The sequence below is a fragment of the Psammomys obesus genome, unplaced genomic scaffold (genome assembly GCF_907164565.1).
Source record: "Psammomys obesus unplaced genomic scaffold, mPsaObe1.curated_primary_1811, whole genome shotgun sequence".
NCBI lineage: Eukaryota > Metazoa > Chordata > Mammalia > Rodentia > Muridae > Psammomys > Psammomys obesus.
Genome location: NW_026592712.1, coordinates 1 through 21,147, shown reverse-complemented (window position 1 = coordinate 21,147; position 21,147 = coordinate 1). Strand labels below are relative to the sequence as shown.

At 47.8% G+C, this 21,147-nt stretch overlaps 1 protein-coding gene across 1 annotated transcript; it reads left to right on the top strand.

Moving 5' to 3' along the window:
• Positions 1 to 3,906: 3,906 nt before the first annotated feature.
• Sh3bgr (SH3 domain binding glutamate rich protein) lies at positions 3,907 to 18,881 on the top strand (the record flags this gene model as incomplete). Its single annotated transcript, XM_055615382.1, is given in 5 exon segments — positions 3,907 to 4,363; positions 9,206 to 9,391; positions 11,767 to 11,847; positions 17,409 to 17,480; positions 18,789 to 18,881. Coding segments are annotated over 5 exon segments (477 nt in total), but the record flags the coding sequence as incomplete, so codon positions are not given.
• Between the last annotated feature and the right edge of the window lie 2,266 nt (positions 18,882 to 21,147).

Here is a 21,147-nt window from a genome sequence, read left to right as displayed (position 1 = left end):
AGCTGCGGCTGTGTATTTGCTATGATGCGACTGACTGCTTTCAGCTTCTGTAGCCTGCGTATGCGGGTGCTCAAGGACTACTTCATGTGGCCTTGGCTCCTTGTGCGGACGCTCAGCAGTTTCTTGTGATTCCTTTGCCTCAAAAAATTTCTCCCTCACTCTTCATGGCAATCTTAAGTTCAGCTCAGAGACCATTGCCCTGCTAGCAGTAAGTCTTTTAATTATAATTGGAATGGCCCCAAGGTCTTTATCCTGGGTCCAGGAACTCCGTAACACCAAGGCAAGTTACAGAAGAGAGAGTTTATTGGGGGATTACAGTTTCAAGGGTTAGTTAGTGAGCATCATGACAGGGAGCTTGGGAGCATGCAGGCAGGCTTATGTCCTCATCCAGAAACGGGGGTGGGGGGAGGGGAGAAGAAAGAACCAGACCTGGCTAGCCATACCTCCTAATCTTTTCCAGATATTTTCAGCAGCTGAGGATCAAATAATCAAACATACGAGCCTCTGGGGCCGTGTGCATTCAGACCAGCACAGCTGCTAAGTGGCTCACCCCTGTATGCTTGGCCACACAGCTGCTTTCTGAGGCAGAAAGTAATTTCAGCAACATTGGACCTTAAGACTTATTTGGTATGTCTGGCCATTCTGTTTGTCTTCAAGCTCAAAAATATCATGGAGCACTTAAGGAATTCTTTCAGCTTGACTTTTCGCAGTCCTAGTTCTACATTTTTACACTTATTTAAAAAAGAGTAGTCTTAGGCTTGTCATGGTGGTGTACCTTTTTATTCCCTGCACTTTAATGGAGAGGTAGGAGGTCTCTGTGAACTTGAGGACAGTCTGGTCTTCATAGAGAGATCCTGGGCAGCAGGGCTATGTGGAGAAACCCAGTTTCAAAAACCAAAACTAACCAACCAAACCAACCACCACCACCACCACCACTACCTACAACAAACAGCTGTGTGGAGTGCCGAGACAAGCCTTATGGCAGCCCATAGAGGATGAGGCGTCCATAGCCTCTGCAGAGGAGGTGCTGGGAATTTGAGGGAAGCAGAGCTCAAGAGAGCCTGATCTATGTCCTCACTCTGAGGGGGCTGGTGTAGGGTTGTTCAGGTCAAAGGCAGGCAAAGTCCCCAGACTAGAGCCAGCCGGTGAGCAGCTCTTTCTTCAGCCAGCGATTATTTTTTCCTGTAGGCCTCACAGATGGCAGCCAGAGGGCCACCATTGTTGGACATATTTTGTTCTATGAGCAGAGCATCCATTCTTCACAGAACACAAGAACCCAGCCCAGAACGCGGGCGTGCAGCCACAGAGCAGGGGCATGCATTCTCCACAGAACACAGGGTGAGAGTGCAGCCACAGAGCACGGGAATGCGGTCCTCAGAGAAAAGCAGCATGATCATATAAATGGACTTTATGATAGAAAAAGTATTTTTGTGTGTGGGTAAAAACAGTACACACACAGTGTAGATACTTTGAAAACAGACAAATGAATAAATTTAAGATTGGTTTGTAGTCTTCATGGAGGACCTAAGTGGGGAATAGTTAAGTTTGCATGTTGAAGTCTAAAGCTAATTTAAGTTTTTTAAAATTTTATTTATTCCTTGAAAATTTTATGCATGTATATAAAGTATCTTGGTTATACTCAACCCTTTCCCCCAGGACTTCCCATCTCATGCCCCTCCCATTTTATGGTTATTTTTTTAACCCTCTGAATCCCGTTATTCCTTGGTGTGGAGTCAGTCCTGGGACATGGGAAATCTTCTAGTGGCCACAGCCGTAAAGAAGGGTGACTTTTCCTCTGCCATTAGCTGTCCACACCGGCAGCTCTTCAGCTAACGGTGGCCCTCAGGGGCCCGTTCCCTCTCCATGCTGGAACTTCTAGGTGGCTTGCTTCTGTGCAGGCTTTACACAGGTAACCACAGCTGGTGCCAGCTCACCTGTGCAACAGTCCTGCCCCGTCCAAGGAAGAGCACGTCTCAGCCGCCCTCCACCTTCTTAACATTCCTTCCTCTTCCTCTTCTATCGTGTTGCCCAGGTGTGGCGGGGGGGGGGGGGTTGATGTAAAGGTCCTGAAGTAGTTAATTTAAAGGTCGGGTCTAACAATGCTTATTGTTAGCTCTGTTATTACGGTGGTGTTCTCTAACTGGCTGTTAGAGACAGCAAAGACAGACCCCTGAGAGGTTTTACAACAGCCTTATTTCACCCCAAGCCCCATCCCATGACATCTGCTCCAGTAATTTCCATCCGGGCTGCCTCCCATCCAGAATTCCATAAACACCTGCTAATGTTCTTCATCCGGGCTGCTCCCTCCATCCACGCCGATCTGGCCATGCTCCTCTCCACGCTAACCCATGGCGGCTCTCTGCTTCCTTCCTCCTTCCGGACCTGTCTTTCCTTCCCAAGATCCTCCTGGCCTCAGAGCACTCACAGCTTAGCCTGGTCTACCTCATTTCTGCCCATCCCAGGTGTAGGCCTTTAATCAGCCAATCAGGAGTAATTGCTTAGGAAAGGTTACAAATGTCATTATGAGGTGTATGAGTGTCTGCACGCAGAGCTCGGGACAAGTTAATTACCAACCAAATACGACACCAGGCCATGCTGTTACAGTGTCCTGTGCATGGCTGAGTGCTACAAGCTGTTGGTTTTCAATATTTTTAACAGTACTGTGTCTCTGATTTAGCCAGGACCCTCTGCAATAAGAAGGTAATATATGATATCAAAAAGTGGAGTGAACACTGGCAACTAAATAAGGGGGAGATAGGGAGAGAAGGGTGGAGAAAAGGGTAGGGAATGATTAAGCTGAGGATGTATGAAGTAGCCTTAGGAAACTCCATTCATTTATAAGCTAATTAACAATGTGATCTTCAGCTGGGGGGGGGATGACTCAGCGGTTAGGAGCACCGGCTGCTCTTCTAGAGGTACTGAGTTCAATTCCACATGGTGGCTCACGACCATCGATAGTGAGATATGGTGCCCTCTTCTGGTGAGTAAGTGTACATGCAGGCAGAACACTGCATGCATAGTCAATCACTCAATCAATCTTTAAAAATTATATGTTTAAAGGAGTTTAAACAGAAGATCCCCACATTACTGTCTGGAGCTGCTCCTTGAAGACCTGGGCCATTAAGTGAAAACCTCAGTGCAGACACAGGTTCCGTCCATGTGGGTTACTGGCTGGAGAGACCCACAAGGTTGCCCAGAGACCACACAGGCTGTAGCTGCTGCTCTTGCTGCCAGCAGAAGCAGCCGGTGAGACTGTCTGTCTTGCTGAGGACACCAATCTCTAACTGATCCTCCATTCTGCTCTGGCTTTCATGGTGCTGGGAGGGGCTGGAGAGGGTGCTTCTGGGAGAAGACGCCCCAGTGGTCTGTCCAGCTGCAGCGTGGTGGACCAGACAAGAAATGCTCGCTGGTGCAATGGTGGCCAGACCGTTTGCGGTCACCCTGTCCTGACTGGGTTTGAGATGTGCTGCACAGGAAGGATTTCCGTGCTGTGCCTAGGGGAGTTGTAGGCCCTAGGGAAGGAATTGAGGATGTTATGTCTCTAAATGGCCATGTGTGTGAATGTGTGTGTCTGTGCGTGTGTATTGTTCTTTTTTTTTTTTTTCCCCCTCCTTCGACCATGAAGTTCTAGGGGTGGGACTCAGGTAGGTTATCAGCCTTGGAGGCGTGACGTTAGCCACTGAGCCATCTCCTGGGGCCTTGACCTTGGCTGGGCTGCTACCGCTGGGGCTTCTTTGCTAGTTTGTATTCTGGTTTCTTAAACGCAGTTCAAATCACCAGCATTAGAGCTTGTCATAAACGGCCCACCCCAAAGCCTGTAAGAGATATTTCCAGCAGCCTCCAGCCCTCAGGTGCCAGTGGCTCCCAGCAGCCGGTGGACGGAGCGGCCGAGGCAGGGTTAGCCTCTGCCTGTGACAGGTCACCGGATTGCTAAGCATCCCTCCGGAAAGCCTCACAGCCGGAGCCGCTGCTTCAGTCCTCGCAGCCCGTGAACCCAGCGCCCTCCCTCCGGGCTTCTCCGGCTCGCCCGCCCCCCTTCTCCGCCCGGTGCCGCGCGCCCTGTGATTGGTGCGCTCGCGGCCCGCAGCCTGGCCTTTTAGGGACTGTTGTCAGGCCTTGGCAGAGGTGAGGGAAAGGGTCCAGCGCCGCTTTTACCAGCCAATCGCTTTCCCGGCGGGGAAGCCCGGGATGCCGCCTGCTGCCTGGCCTCGGAGGGAGGGCGGGGGCAGAGGCCTGGCTGGCCGCCCTGGACCGCGGGATCCGTCCAGAGACTTCCCCAGCAGGGGTGTGTTAGGGGAGCCCTCTTTCCGACGTCGAAATGGTTATCAAAGTGTTCGTTGCCACATCGTCTGGGTCCATAGCGGTAGGTGTCTGGGGCTCTGTGGACTTTCCGCCCGCGCGGTCTTCTGGACAGTCCTAGAGGGAGGTGGACGGAGGGGCTGTGCCCGGGTCTGGCCTTGAGCGTTGGTTTTGTTTTGGGTCACCTGCACACACTTTCTGCGGTTGTCACACGCTTTGGAAAGTGTGTGACGCCTGCGCTCTGTCAGGTGGGCGTGGAAGGTGGCCCAGGGTGGAGGACTGTTTTACGCTGTTTTTTTTTTTTTTTTTTTTTTTTTAAACCAGTGCGTTTTGTCCTGTTGTAGTGAGGTGTGGCATTACCCATTTGCCTTTGAGTGCTTTGCCATTCATTCCCCAGGGCTCAGACTGAAACGTGTAGACAGAAGACAGGGCAGGGAGAGAAGACGCAGATCACCAAAATGACCTCAGGCCACAGTTCCTCCTCTATTGGAAAGCGCTGGAGGCGTAAAGATAGCGGGTGTGATGCTATTATTTGTGGAAAATGATGTCACAGTGACAATAGCAAACCTATCTGAGGCCACCTGGGGTGCGAGCTGAAAGGCCAGCTCCATCACAGGGCTTTGGCTGGGTTGCTGGAGCGCACTGCCTTCTGACTGTGGCCTTGGCTCTGAGACATGCCTGTGAAGAAGTTAGCCACTAGGGACTCAGTTCTGGGAACGAGACCTTGGAGACCGTAGTATCTGCCTGGAGGGAGGAAGAAAACAGCTTATTAATCCAGAATCAGAGACCAGAGAGGGGCTGCTTCCTTTTATGGCCGCTTCCTAGAGGGTCTCAGGTTGCCGCAGACATATTTCCAGGTCCTGGATAGGCCCCAGGCCCAGCCCCAGCCTGCTGAGGGTCACCAATCCCAACCCTGAACATTCAGGATAGTTTCCAGAGAGGGTGGGCAGAAAACAAAAAGTCTGCAGTCCCACGCCCCATCCGTGGTGGGTTCTGTGATTCTGTCCATTCTGCAGGGTGCAGCCAACTCAAACTGGGGAATAGGAGAGAGAGGAGCACACATCTCAATGGAGAATTCCAAACAGAGATTGCAAACATAGATCTTTCATGGCTGTGGATGACAGTGGATTTGGCTTTGACAGATATGATGGGTGCATCCTTGTTTCTACAGTTCTGGTTCACACCTGGGGCCTTGCACATGCTGCTCAAGCATGCTAACATGCTAATGTGCTGCACCCTGAGAATGCATGTTTTCTTTTTTTTTTTTTTTTAGATTGAAACTAATTTTTCAAGGATATTGCTTTGGCAGGCCTTTTTTGAAGTGGATTTTAAATGTTAGTGCTCATTGTTGAGAACTTTTAACAGTCATTTGTTGACTTTCAGTTTTAGGTGCATGTATATTTTGCCTACGTGTATGTCTGCATACCACATGTGTGCCTGATGCCAGAGAGTCCAGAAGAGGTGTCAGAGGCGCTGGGCCTGGAGTTACAGACGGTTGTGAGCCGCCATGCGGGTGCTGGGAACTAAAACCAGGTTCTCTGCAAGAGCAGCCAGGGCTGTCAACTGCTGAGCTGTCTGTCTCCAGCTCAGTCTTTCTTCTGTCCTCTGTGGCTGTTTGTATTCTTCAGGCAACAGGACTGAATCCACAGAGTTCTTTTGTTTGTTTATTGACCCTTCACTCAGGGTCTCAGAATGGCTGAGTTAGTAGTGACCCCCTGGACCGATGGTTCAGTGCCATTTGTAACTGTGTGACCTTGGAGGAGGCATTTCTCCTTGCTAAGCCTCAATTTCCTTGTCTGTAAAATGAGGATAAGAATAGTGTCCGCCTCATAGCTTGGTCACGAGGACTCCTGAGCTATCACACTCGGGTGCCCAGCACCGTGCCAGGGCCTGACTAGGCATGGAAAGTTCTGTGATTATTAATCATAGTCACTGCCGGCTGTTTGTTAGTGTTAGCGGCCGTTTTAATTTTTATTAAAATTTTTATTAGTTGATATCTATGAACATTAGAGTTGCCACTGCTAGTAATTACTGTGATTGTTAGCAAGTATTTTTAGTAGGGCTAGTACATATTAGAATTTCCAAAATGCGTAACTGGAAGAGTTTCTGTCTCATCATAAAGAATGAGAACTTGAAGCTGGGTGTGGTGACACACACCTGTGATCCTCAAACTCAGGAGGCAGAGGCAGGCAGAGCTCTGTGAGTCTGAGGCCAGCCTGGTCTACAGACCGGCTGGAGACCTAAAAGGCCCCCCCAAAACCACTTAGACTGCTTATCTCGGGATCTGCAGCAACAGTTCAGGGCCCACTGATTTCTTGTGGCTGGCTAAAAAGGAGGGTCGGGGTGGAGGATCAAAACATACACACACATATTCATAAAAGTGGAGAAGTGGACCAAACAAGTTCTAACAGACTTCACAATCTCTCTCTCTCACACACATGTACACACATACTGTTAATGCTTATATAAAAATGCCATGCACACTACAGATGTTATGAAAGAATTTATTTGAGGGAAGGGAAGCAGAAGAGAGTTAGGGCCTAAGTGGGCCATGAGAGCAGAGAGACAGAGAGACAGACAGAGAGAGAGGGAGACAGAGTCAGGGGTGGGGGCACCCAACAAAGAACGGGAGAGAGCAAGAGAGGAGAGAGGGAGTGAAGAGGAGAGAGAGTGAAGAGGAGAGAGAGCGAAGAGGAGAGAGAGCAAAGAGGCAGGTCCTTTCACCCTGGCCCCTGGCAGCAGCGACCAATGATGACATCACAGGTGGCTAAGCAACCTAAGAGTGGACTAGCGCACAGACATGTGAACTCACACATACATACTTGAAAGCATAGACAATCAGACAGACGGACACTTTTGGATGAAGCAGGGGACTTCAACAACAAGTTCTAAGAAGCTTCAGAATTTCACACACACATACATGCACACATATACACATACACACACATAAAAACATAGACATACAAGCATGCAGACAATCTGACATATAGATAATATATACATAAATACGTATATACAACTGGTGGATGAAATGAATCCCAGTGGGCTTCCACACATGCTTATTTCTGTCCTGGGTTTTCATATCCTTTAAGACAAAGGTTCTCTATGTGTGAAAAAGTTACCTCATTCAAAAATAGATACAATTGTTACACAAAAGGAGAGTTGCAGTAGGAAGATTGATTGTAAGTTCCTTCATTAGAACTAGACATTTTTGCTCATTATAAGTTTAAAGCAGTGGTTTTATCTATATGCTCATTGTGAGTTTAAAGTAGAAGTTTTATTTTATTTATTTCATACATTTTGTGTTCAAAGGATAGTTTTTTTTTTTTTTTTGTTATTGTTGTTTTTCAAGACAGGGTTTCTCTGCGTAGCCTTGGCTGTCCTGGACTCACTTTGTAGACCAGGCTGGCCTCGAACTCAAAGAAATCTGCCTGCCTCTGCCTCTCAGAGTGCTGGGATTACAGGTGTGGCCCAAAAGATAGTTTTTATGTCAAGTTTTTTTCTAAGAAACAAGTGTCTGTTTTGTCTTATATAACTAACCATTTATTCCTTGTTTTTATTTTTGTCTTTGTTTTTGTATTTGTATGATCTTTCTTATTATGGTGTACACCTGGGCCTTATTCCTGGACTAAACCTAGAATGAATGTATTGCCTTGATCATTAATTTGTTTGACTCTTGTTTTCCCTTCTGGTATAAGTCAAGTCCACAGAGCTCCTAGCAGTTTTTGCTATACTGCAGGAGGGTTTTAAAATTACTTGAATCAAGTCAGAAATTCTTTAAAATCATCACCAGGGGTTATGAAATCATTAATCCGTTTAAACAGCACTATGAAGATAGATCTTCAAAATAATCTGCAGGAAATCTGCCCAACAGAGCGAAGCAGTAAGCAGTAAGGTGTCTGCAGGCTAGATGGCTGAGCATGGCAAGGCAGTGTAGCTTTGCGGGTACCAGGGACACACCCATTCGTCAGCTGTGCTGCCTATGGGAAGCTCGCTTGCTTGCTTCTGCCAACGCAGCCTGCCCTTGCTCCCAGCAGTCACCGCGACTCCTGTCCCACAGGCGTCAAACCACGACATGGTGACCTCAGATGGAAGGTCTCCTCACTGTTCAGACAGTGTACATGAGGTGTCAAGCAAAGCCCTGGGACGGCGTGGCTGCAGATTCTCAGACACTCCGGAGTGGCCAGCAGCAGCTGGGTAACTTCAGGACTGAGGCAGAGGCCACTGTGCACAAAGGCGCGGGGCAGGGAAAGAGCTCTCCTGGGCTCCGCTGAGGTTGCCAAAGGTGCCAGCAGCAGCTCCCGCCAGGGGCTCCAGGTCCTTAGACACAGCAGGGCAGCGTGGGAACACAGGCCTTGTGGCCTCCTGAGGACAGAGCGAGGACCTGGGAAGGTGTGCCGTCCTGAGGCCTGCTTCGGTGCCGTGTGCACACCTCTTCCCTTCGTAGGGGGAGCCCTCTGAGGGCTCACGTGGGCCAGCTCTGGAGGCTACCGCGAGAGTGGACCCAGGGCCCGATGGGAGCATCCGAGCCCTCCTGCCTCCTCCTGGGTCACTCTCGGGCCTGCCTCCTCCCAGGCCCCCAGGTGCAGCGGTCAGCGGTCGGCCCGCGGGGCCTGTTCTAGGTGATCCCCCGTGAGCCCACGAGGCCCCCTCCTGTGTCCTTTCTTGGGGGCACGAGCGGAGAACTGTGCTTGGTCCTGCGTCACGCACCCACGTGTGCCACGACCCACTGCTCCCTCGCCCCTGCGGCTGCTTTCCAGAGGAAAGGTGTGGTGGTTGTTTTCTTTGTGCTGTGCAGTACAGCACAGGAAAGAACTGGGGTTGTGTAAATGTGAACAAAGCGTGCTCCAGAAACGGCTGGAGCAGTCTAAAGCAGCAATGGTTGGTTTTCTCCGCCCTTAACCAGATTAGGAAAAAGCAGCAAGAAGTGGTCGGCTTTCTGGAGGCCAATAAAATAGACTTTAAGGAGCTGGACATAGCTGGGGATGAGGACAACCGGAAGTGGATGCGGGAGAACGTCCCCGGGGAGAAGAAGCCTCAGAACGGGATTCCCCTGCCTCCTCAGATCTTCAACGAGGAGCAGTACTGCGGGGTGAGCGCTCCGGGCTGCGGCCGTTGCGCTGCGCACTTCGCAGAGTTAAGTGTGCGGTTTGCATGTGTGTGTCCGTGTGTGCGCGCGCATGTAGGACAGACCTCGACGCCGCTGTCCTCTTCAGTCACGGTCTGCTTTGTTCCTGAGGCGGGCTCCGCACCTGAGCTGCTGAGTCAGCCAGGCAGAGCGCCCCTGCCCTCCCGGGGGAGGAGCTCCGGGCCTCAGGCCTGCGCGAGCCTCACGCCTGCGCGGCAGGCACTCTATCCATCCCGTCAGCCCGTTTGTCAGAACTGTATAAAGCAGATCAGCCTGAGCGCCTCTCGGATCCCACTCCGGGAAGCTGTCTGCTGACCTCCACACACGCACCTCGGCACACACAACCCCCTCAGGAAATGCTGTGATCAGAACGGAAAAGGCAAGGACTCGTCCGTCTCCACCTGCGCCCTCCTCTCCTTGAGGCGTAAGGCAGGACGGAGCCCGGTGGCAAGGACTTCTGCTTTTGGTTTTTCTGTAATAGGTCTTTATAAATTAAATAGAAGCTTATCAGTGTGCGTGTGTGCTTGTATGCAGTTCCTACAGAGGCAAGAAGAGGGCATCAGATCCCTCGAAGCTGGACAGGGGCTGAGAGCCGCCCCATGTGGGTGCTGGGAAGTAAACTCAGGTCCTGTGTGAGAGCAGCGAGCACGCTTAACTGCTGAGCCATCTCCAGCACCCAGGTTTCTTTCAGTGTGAGAAAGATTAGAAAACTTTGTTCTTGCACACACTGGCAGATGACATGGTCTCAAAGGGTGGTCAGTGTGGGTCACTCTCCTCCCAGTCCCTGCTCACAATTGTAGCTACAGTTGCCTGAGCCAGGCCGGCTCCAAGCTGCCATCTGCATGTTAAGGGGCCTCTAGCTCAGGAGAGCTCTGTGCTCGGTCTAATTCTCTGCTGCTGGGTGTGAATTTTCAGCCACGGTTAAGCCGAGGGCCTGGTGGGTCTTACTGTGCTCTGGCCTTAGACACTGTGTAGCTGGTCCTGCTTGGAGGTGACCAGTGTTGGCGGCTTCTTGTTCTGTGTCTGTACAGGGGCCAGAGGGTGACATCCATCTTACTACATACCTTTTCCATTATTATTTTAGGAAATCATCTGTCAATGCTGCTTTCTGAAACCCTTAAAGACATTAGGCTGGCTGGAGAGATGGCTCAGCAGTTGCCATTCTTGCATAGGACCTGGGTTTTGGTCCTGGTACCTTGATGGTAGCTCACAGCCAGCTGTAGCTCCAGTTCCAGGGGATCTGACACCCTCTTCCGGCCTCCACAGGCACCAGCACACACAGTGCGCAGACACATGCAGCCAAAGCACACATGAAGTAAAGATAAAATGGCATGAACCAAAGTGTCTGTGATGGCTAGTTTTGTGTCAGCTTGAGTCAGGTTAGAGTCATCTGGGAAGAGGGAACCGCAATTAAGAAAAGACCCCACCAGACTGATGTGAGTGGGTCCAGCCCACTGGGTGTGGGGGCATCCCTGGCCTGGTGTCCTGGGCTCTATAAGAAAGCAGCCATGGGGAGCAAGCCAGTGAGCAGTACCTGCATGGCCTCTGCCTCAGCTCCCATGCCCAGGTTCCTGCCCTTATTTACTCTAATGGATGAAAGTGGAAGCAGAAATAAATTTTTCCTCCTGAAGTAGCTGTGGTCACGGCAGTCATCACAGCCATAGAGACTCTAACTAAGACACTGTTGCTGAGTCCTTCCCCATGAGTAGAGTGTGGATTGTAAAAATAGTGGCCATTCAAGTGTTCTTAATGTTTCCTGTGGATTCTCGGTGAGCCCTGAGTCCTGTGCCGGTGGCAGCTGTGGGGGCAGGGCAAGCACCGGGAGGTGGGGTGTCAGGTGGCTGGGAGTCCTGAGCACCTGCTGTGTAGAGCAGATGAGCATGTCCAGATCCATGGCAGGCAAATATCAGAGAAGGGCAACACAGGCTGGGAGGCCAGGGCTTGGGCACAACCAAAGAAGACTTGCTTGTGAGCATCTTTATTAATGTGGAGGTGAGTGTCCCTGGTACTCAGGGAAGCTGGGAAGGACAGGGTGCAAACCCAGCAGGTGGGGAGAAGGCTTGTGTACATCACAGGCGCTGTTCACCTGTGCCTGACCATGTCCCCGCCCTCTGCAGCCTTTCCTGTTTCCTGTGTGTGTGTTCTTATGCTACGCAGGTACAATGACAACGTATAAAAACAAATGTAAAATTAACAGCTTTACTTACAGTTGTATGCTTAGTTATCAGTTGACAAAGCAGGCTGAGAGGATGTGGCTGATAGATAAGGGGACTGAGCTCGGGGCTTATTCTAGCTCCCACTGTATAATGTGTTTAAATGTTCTCTGTCTTTGCTTCAAGGATTTTGACTCTTTCTTCTCTGCAAAAGAAGAAAATATTATTTATTCATTCCTTGGTTTGGCTCCCCCTCCTGGGTCAAAGGTAAGCCTGGATGCCTTGTGAAGTCAAACGCCCTGTGAGTAAAACATTGGCTACACAAGTATGACAGCCAGAGTCTGATCCCAAGTGCCTATGACAAAGCCAGGTGTGGTGCAATCTGAGCACAGGAGTGGGGTGGGGAGACAGGTAAATTTGTACAACTCACTGGCCAGCCAGCTTCGTCAGTGGTGACATTCATGTTCAGTGAGAGTCCCGGTCTAGGAAGGAAGAAAAAGAAAGAAAGGAAGAAAGAAAGAAGTAAAGAAGGAAAAGAAGGAAAGAAGAAAGAAAGAAAGAAAGAAAGGAAAGAGAGAGCGAGAGAGAAAAGAAAGAAACAACGAAAGAAAGAAAAAATAAAGAAGAGTGATTGAGACATTGACCTCTGGCCTCTACACACATGCACACACACACACACACACACACACACACACATTAGTGTGCAAGGTCCATCTTTTTGGTCGAGATGCTCAGGCCACGAGTGTGTGCATGGATTGCAAGCAGAGGAAAGGAATACACAGGAGAAGGAGAAGAGGAGGATGCGCTTCCAGAGTTGGCAGCATCCTAGCCAGAGAGGAGCAGCAGTTGCTGGGGTGGGGGGAGGGGCTGTGGGGCTGGTAGGAGGCTGTGCCCGACTTGGGGTTCTGCCTTCTGTTCCGGAGAGGTACTGATTGATTTTAGTGGAAAGTCTATCTCATTCCTCCCTTAGAAAGAAACTACCTGTAAAATAAGGAGCAGCGCGGGCTCTTAACTGCTGAGCCATCTCTTCAGCTCATCCATAAAATCTTCTATGTTTGATTTTAATAAGGATCAATGGACAATGTCCAACTGTGTGTGCAGTTGGAGTTTCTTCCTAATTATCAGATGTCACTGCAGTGTCACAGTGCCACATTTGCAGCACACTGTCGGAGTGTGGTTCTTCCAAGTCAGCATTTGTGCGTCCCCGTGGGCACTGTCCTCAGGAGTCACCTCGTGACATCCTAACAGTCTCAACAGCTGCACCAACATCAAGACCTCTGTCATGGTTTTCTCTTGGGAGAATGTCTGTTTAAGGAATAAGACAGAACCGACGTCTCAGGGTTTAGTTTTGCTTTGAGACTGTAGATTAGGTTGGCTTTGAATTTAGGATTCTCTACTTGAAGCTGCCCAATGCCAGGAGCATCATTCTGAGATAACATGACTTACAGCCCAAAGTAACTTTCAACGACAAGTTTCGATATAATTTCTGTAATGGTGATCAAGCTGTGACAAATGTCAACATGTTTAAGTAAATGCCAGCCACCTAGGGAAGTGACCACACTACCAGGTCCAGGTGCGATGAGTGAAAGCATTGAGAGGGAGGGTCAGAAGACAGAGGCATGTCAAGAGAGCTGTTGAAGACAGGAAACCAACCTTGTAAAGGTGTTCTGGAGTTTTCCAGTTCGAAACTAGAGGAGCAACAAAGACACGAACAGCACTGAGCATCACGCTGTAGTTCGGGTCAGAGAGAGAAGTGCATTAACAGGAAACAAAAGACAAAGGCGCACAAACATGTGGAAGGCACGCTCTGCTGTGTGCTGCAGGGTTCCAGGAAGAGCGAGGGCCTTGGCATCGATGCTGGGGGAGATGTTCACACCCTCCACACGGCCTCTTGTCTCATGAGTGCAGGAACGCCAGGTGCTGTCCAAAAGGTGGACATAAAGAGGGCTGGTCTGAGGAAGGAAAGCAAGGCCCAAGTGCCCCCCAAAGGCAGGTGTGGCTGTGAGGGCCACATCCCCAGGTGGTGTGTTCCAGCTCCACAAGTGGCCTGGCGCTGACTGGAGTGGTTTTCCTGCATCCTGCCCTCCATGTTATATAAATAAACTTCTATAAAACCATAAAAATTAGCAATAGTTAGAGTTTTGGGATGAAAAATATATAACTCTGTAGCTTTTACTTATACTGTTAATTTGTCAAGTTAAATTGTGAAAAGAAAATGTCTCATTCACAGTGGTAAGAGATCACAAGAAACCACTCAGACCTTGACAAGGAGAGTAACTTTACTTTAAAGGGTTCTAGCAAACGCCAAAGAGACAGATCTAAAATTTACTTGGATGAATAAACAACAACAAATTAATTCTTTCTAAATTAATGAAACCATTTAGTGCTCATTTCACCAATATCCCATTTTTTTAACTTCCCGGACTAGAAAAATGACTGTGCAGCTAACTGGATAACACATGTCTGAGAAGAGCCAACATGTTTTTGAAAAGGGGGGCTTTGAATAGCAATGTCCTTTCTGTGTGGTCAAGCAGCTGCTGGCATGACAAAGCTTTCAGGACTGTATCTCAATGGAAACTCATCCTATGGCTGTGGCAGGTGATTTACAGCAGGTGTACTCTGGCTGGAGAGAAGGCCTGGCTGTGAAGGCTCATCATAGCAAAGACTGGGATAGGCACACTGAAAGACAGGCATAGAGAAGAAGAGAACACTTTGGCCTGTGTTAGCTATTTTTCTGTGGCTCTGATAAAACACCTTGACTAAAAACAACCTAAGGAAGAAAGGTCCCAGAGTCCATCATGGTGGGGAAGCATGGCTGCAGTTGGCTGATCACATTTTCATCCACAGAAAATACAGAGAAAGAACAGGACATGGCGCAACACCGGTAACCCCCCAAAGCCCGCCCTAGTGACACACTTCCTCCAGCAAAGTTCCACCCTTTAAAGGTGCCGCAACCTCCAAGTTCAAGCACATGAGTCTACGGGGCCATTTCTCAGTCAGACCACATGGGCCTTGTCTTTAAAGCTAAAAAAGCCAAAATGTGTGAACCTAGGCTCCATTTATATGGGCAAATGCTCCTTTATGTTCTGCAACCCCAGCCCCAACCTGTTATTTCATATCATATATAAAATTGAATTATAGATGAATTAAAAGTCTAGATATTAATAACTATGAATGCACAGAACTACTAAAATATTTTATAGAAAACTTAGGTAAATTCATCTTTATAAAAGACTAAAATTCATATAACTATTTAAAAAATTTAAATTAGAACAGTATTATGTAATGTGAAGAAGGACGACTAGTTATGCTGTGCTGTGATTCTTGAGCTGCTGTGGTCACCTGTGATTCTAGCACTCGGGGGCTGAGGCTGGAGAACTGTGAGTTCAAGGTCAGCTGGGCTATGTAGTGAGACCTCTCTTAAAAAGCCATCCGAAATCTTTAGAAATAACTTAAGGCTTTAAAATGGCCAAGATGCCGGGGTTCAGCCCCAGGTGAGGTCAGAGCCTGAAGAAGGGTGAACACAGAGCTGCAAGGAAAGAGTGAGTCAGGCACAAGGATGGGGAGGAGCTTTACATCCTGGCCGTCTGGGCGCTTCTTTATTCTTACAGAACTTGGTAGGCATGGACAGATGCATGTTCTTCTAAAACATAGATTATATCATTTTCTTCCAAAACATAGATATCATTTTTGACACGTGTTTTAACTTCTGCTTGGTCATAAGTTTAGTCATCATTGATAAACCATGACAGAAAAGAGTTATCTTTTACAGTCAATTTCCCTCATCAACCCCACAACCCAACTTTTAACAATATTGGTTTCATGGGCATGTTTTGCCAAAGCATGAAAGCCTGTTCTGAGGCTGGTAGCTCTTGCGTTTCAAGGGCACTAAACAGAAAGAAAACATCCAAGCCAGCCTGAGCAGATTGTCATGCCCCAAGCAGTGTATTATCAGCTTTTAATAGTCAGAATGGTAGTTGTCATTAGACCAGGGAAAGCCTTCAGGCCAAAGCTGCTGCAGTTACTATCCAATCTCTGCCATAACACAGTGTTTATATTTTGTGTATTTATAGAATTTACTTATACATCTGATCTTGGTATTTTTTCCTCCTTGGTCATACAACACCACAGGGGCTCTCTATGAGTTAACTTTTTCTAAGAAAGAGAGATCTTAACAGTTCATTCTTTTATCATTTATCCATACCATTCTTTGTCCATCAATATTATGAAGAGGCTTTCAGTTTGATCTGCTGCTAACTTCTCTAGCCCACCGAATATTGTTTACCTTTTAAAGTTTATTTTGTTTTGACTATTTTGTTCCTGAGTAGGTACAGGAGCAGATGTGCCAAGAGTATCTTTGAGTCAGAGCTCCATAAGGAGGTCTCCAGCATATTTATTTGAGTAACAACCTCCAGGGCATAAGGAAGACCTTCAAGTAGGGCAAGGATAAGATAAGAATATATCCCTAAAATTGGGAGGGGTAGTACGGTCAGGACACCTCTGGGGAAGCTTAGAAGCAGTGCTCTTGGGAGAGGGTATGTATGATTCATAAGAAAATTTCCATCAATCCTATATCCCCAAGTTGTACAAATAATAAAAGCCCTCCAAGCATGCTACATGTTGAGATCAAGACCAAAAGAATGGAAGACTGCACCACAGAGATTGTGTCACTTGGCTCAGCTTTGCTGGCGCTTTGTCAAGCAGCTCTGCTGGCTTTTTGATATTTGCTGTTCCCTTAGATATGGGAACAGATGAAGTTATCAGATGAAGTTATCTGAATAGAAAATGCAAGTGATTAAAAGTATGCCCTTCCTTTCTAGTAACCCAGGAGATGTAAATAATGACAAAGATGGAACTCCACTCCCAATGAATACACAATCATTAAAAAGTGCAACTCTGTTAATTGGTCACAGGGCTAAAGAAAAGTGGGGTGTTCATATATTATGGAGGGATATAAATCTCTCCCATCTTTTTGGAAATAATTCTGATAAAAATATCCACACTATTTTATTTACCATATCATACTATTAGTCATAGAGTCACAAACATGGGAACACATTGACTATCTGTCATTTAGAATATGTTTGAATAAGTTGACATATGCTTAATATTTAGCAAATGCTACAAAGAATGAGTTAGAATGTATGACTTCACCTGGACGACTGTTCATGATGTATTAAGCTAAAAGTCATGAGCCATAGCATGTCCTTGTTTTGTCAAAGTCCACAAAACAGGAGAACAACAAATTCCCCCAATAGCTAATATGTATCAGAGTGGAGTTAGGTATATATCAAATATCAAATATTATTTGTCATACAGGGGTGGGAACAGAGGGTATGAGTTTGAAGGGTGTTTGTCATGAAAATAACCTGATGTTTTAGAAAGTTGGGGACCATTTCATAAGTTAAGACCATCTCATGGGGTGAGGATGTGACTCTGCTCTAAGCTTGTGTTATGATGCTTTCTCACGTTCCTAAAATTATTTTAAGTGACGTGTGTTTTGCCTGCACGTATGTCCATCTATCAAGTACGTGCTAGGTACCTGCAGAGGCCAGAAGATGGTGTTGGATCTCCTGAGTTACTGATGGTCATGAGCCGCCACGGGGGTGCTGGAGACTGAAGCCTGTGTCCTCTGCAAGAGCAATAGTGCTCTTGCTCCCTGAGCGGCCCCCAGCCTCCGCTTTTATGTTCTTGCTACTACTGTGGGGTGGCAATGAGTTTGTCTCTCTTGGGCACCACTGTTGCTGTGATTATAATGAAGGCTGAAAACAAGAGTAATTCAGTTATGAGAGTTATGTCCTCAAGAGAATTTTCAACCTTTGGTGTAGGTGATGAAGTCTGAGGAAGCGTCTTCCGTTCCCAACGGAGATGTGGCAGGAGAGACGGAGGGCACTGCAGAGGTAAGGGCTGTGCTGCCAGTGTCCTAGGGGTGCTGATGGTCCTGACATTTCTTTGTTTTTATCTATATTGTCTACCATCAATATCTATCTGTCATCTGTCATCTATCAATAATTTATCTCTCTAGCAATTATCTATCCTCTATCAATCAATCATCTATCATTATCTATATGTCATCTATCTATAATCTCTATCTACCTATTTATCTATCATTATTTATCTTCTATCTATCTATCTATCTATCTACTATCATCTGTCTGTTTGTCTATCATCTATCTACCTATTATCTGTCTATGTATCTATGTATCTATCTACCTCTCTATCATCTATCTGTCTATCATCTATCTATATACCTATCATCTATATCTATAATCTATCTATCATCTATCTACCTATCATCTATATCTATAATCTATCTGTCTATCATCTATCTGCCTATCTATCATCTATATCTATCTATCTATCTATCTATCTATCTATCATTTATATCTATCTATCTATCTATCTATCATCTGTCTATTATCTATATCTATTTCTCTATCATCTATATCTACCTATCATCTATATCTATCATCTTTCTATTTATCTATCATCTATATCTGTCATCTATCTATCTATCTATCTATCTATCTATCATCTATCTACCTATCATCTATATCTATAATCTATCTGTCTATCATCTATCTGTCTATCTATCTATCTATCTATCTATCTATCTATCTATCTATCATCTATCTATTATCTATATCTATTTCTCTATCATCTATATCTACCTATCATCTATATCTATCATCTTTCTATTTATCTATCATCTATATCTGTCATCTATCTATCTATCTATCTATCTATCTATCTATCTATCATCTATCTTGTGTTTTTGTATCTATGCACCTACTTATCATCATCATCATTATGTATCATCTGTCTCTTATATATATATTCCATCCATCCACCCACCCATTCATCCATCCATCCATTGCCCAGGTTACCCATTTGTCTACCATATTTGTTCCTATCCATACATCTATGCATCTGTCACCTCTACCAGCCTTAAGTGGATGAATCAACATCCTACACTCAACTCTTTATGGATGCAGCATGCAGTCAGTGTGTCAGCTGCAGCATGCAGTCATCTGTCAGCAGTCTGGAGGTTTGGGAGCTTGTGTCAGTATCTAAATGACCTGTGCAGAGGTTTCTGCTGCCTTCACTTACCTGCCCTGATGGAAGCAGGAGAGCCATGGCAGGTGGCCTGCTTTCTCCCTGGGAACTTACTGAAGGTGAGTGATATGGTGAGTTTCTTTTCTTAGCAGGGAACAGAGAAGGCTGAAGAAAGTGGAGAAAATGAGGCACAGAAAGAGGGCAATGAAGACACTGGCAAGCTCGCCGCGTCCCAGGAGGAGAATGTGAGTGCTGGCTCTGCTCACACGAGTTTTGTTGCTTCTTATCTGAGCTCCAGTCAGGTGCCAGGAATTGTGCTACGCACCAGGTTCATAGGCGTGAGAAGGACGGTGCGCACCGAGATCGTAGCTGTGAGGAGCCGGCTGTTTCCCCCATCCTAACTGCTGTGGGCCGGACGCTGAGAGGGCCGGGAGGACCAGACGTGGTGGGAAGACTCAGTGCAGGCCTCTGTGATTCACCATGAATTCAGGGACAAGTCACATTCATGCTCCTGCTCAGAAAAGAGTCCTTCCTCCTTGGTCTTCAGTGATGACCAACGCCCACATATGGCCTCCCATGAGCCCCCCCGGGGAAATGGCATTTGGGTGTTAGTGAAGTAGAACTGGGAACTCAGAGCCCAGCGCTGGGGAGAAACTCACTGAATTCAGTGTTCAGGGACCAACAGGTGCAGCAGCCCGAGCTGTGTGTGGCAGCGGCTCCAAAAGAGATTTGCTGCTTAGGGACAGCCGGGTGAGAACTGATGTGTGGGGTACGTAAGTGAGATGAGCGACGGGTGTGGGGACTGCTGTGGGCTTCAGGAATTTGGCTGACAAGGCCTTGGGATGGCATTGGCTGCCCAGGAGCCATGTGGGTTGGGATGAGCCACAGGCACCGGCCGAGCTTCCCACGGGAGGGCTTCACAAATGGTGGGAATATCACAGGTGTTTGTGCTGGCCCTTGTCAAGGCCAAGTTATCTTATAGACGAGGTCCAATTATTTCGAGTTCTCCAGCTGGTGTTCTCCACTGAAAATCTTGAAGTCCTAACCTTGGTGACACGTGGCTGACGTCTCACTGCCTTGGCTCCTCCAAAGCGGTCCTCACCAAAGTGCTTTTTGAAAAGGCCAATGTGGATTTAGTTCCAGGAAGCTTGTGCACCCACGGCTGGGCTAAGGACCAGAGACCCAGGGGACAGCACCCATGCTCCCTCCTGCCAGTTTTAGGCCCAGCTGCAGGCCTGGACCTGCCCTGCAGCTTTCAGTCACGCTGGCAGGCCTCTGCTCCTCATCTTCATCCGTGTCTGACACTTGTCACTACTGACACCTGTCCTCGGTTCTGTCTCAGCACCGTGTCAGTGGCCAAGTCTTGGCTAAGACTTCCCAACAGAAAATAGCTGCTGTGGATGGTCTGAGGCACCATCTCCCGTCTCCCACGTTTGCTCCTGGTGGCTCCTGTGGAGGGCTACACGGTGGCGTCATTTGGGTCATGTGACACTCAGGTCCTGGTTCCCACCCTGTCTGGGCGCTTGGCCTCCTTCACCCGGAAGGCATGGATTTCTTTTAAAGTCTACGTAATCATGTTCTGGCCACAAAATTGAGTTCGAGCATTGCATATAGTTGAGTTTTCCACAGTTGCCTGGTTCAGATAGTGTCTAATTCTGTCAGCTTATGCTGGAAAGCTTCTTAAATTAGTATGTGTTACCTCAGTCTGAGAAGGATTGGAGGTGGGAGTGGCATTTCATAGCTGTATTCAGTTTACATTTTGTCTGAGCCACTGCCCCATGCCAAGCAGATCCTCAGTGATTAGGAAGGAGCAGTGGGAAGGAGAGTTGTGGCCTGATGGGAGCCTGTGCTCTGAGAGCTGATCGATTAAATATCAGAATGAGCTAATGGCAAGACAAAGCTGTATCATATTAATGCAGGGTATTGGGGCTGTGGGAGGGGGAGGGGGAGAGAGAAGGGAAAAGTGAGAGGAGCAAGAGGGGAGGAGAGAGAGGAGGGGGAGAGAGAAGGGAAAAGTGAGAGCAGCAAGAGGGGAGGGGAGAGAGGAGAGGGAGAGAGAAGGGTAGAGGAAGGGGCAAAGAGAAAGAGAGAGAGAGAGAGGGAAGGGCCATGGCAAAGGGGGCAGAGGGGGCAAAGGGAGCAAAAGGCCGGAGGAACGGACATGTCTGGATTCTGTAATGAAGGGCCCTGGGAAAGGGAAGCCTCAGCCCTAGGGAGAGGGTGGGCTATGCCAGCCATGTCCTGCAGCAGGGAGGGGCCTAACAAGAGCTAAGGGTGATGTGTCCAGGGCCCTTGAGTAACTTGAGCCTATTTCTAGAACTCTGAACATGTGACAGCTTCCATTTAGGGCATATTTCAAGAGGGCAGGTCAGTTTCAGTACCGATAAGAAATCCTAGGTCCCTCTTCTGTTACTGATGGGTACCTCAGGTTGAGATGGACAGTCCCTGTGGGAAAACCTCCCCACTGCCCTCTAAGATAGCTGTATTTTTAGTGACAATGTGCTTCAGTTG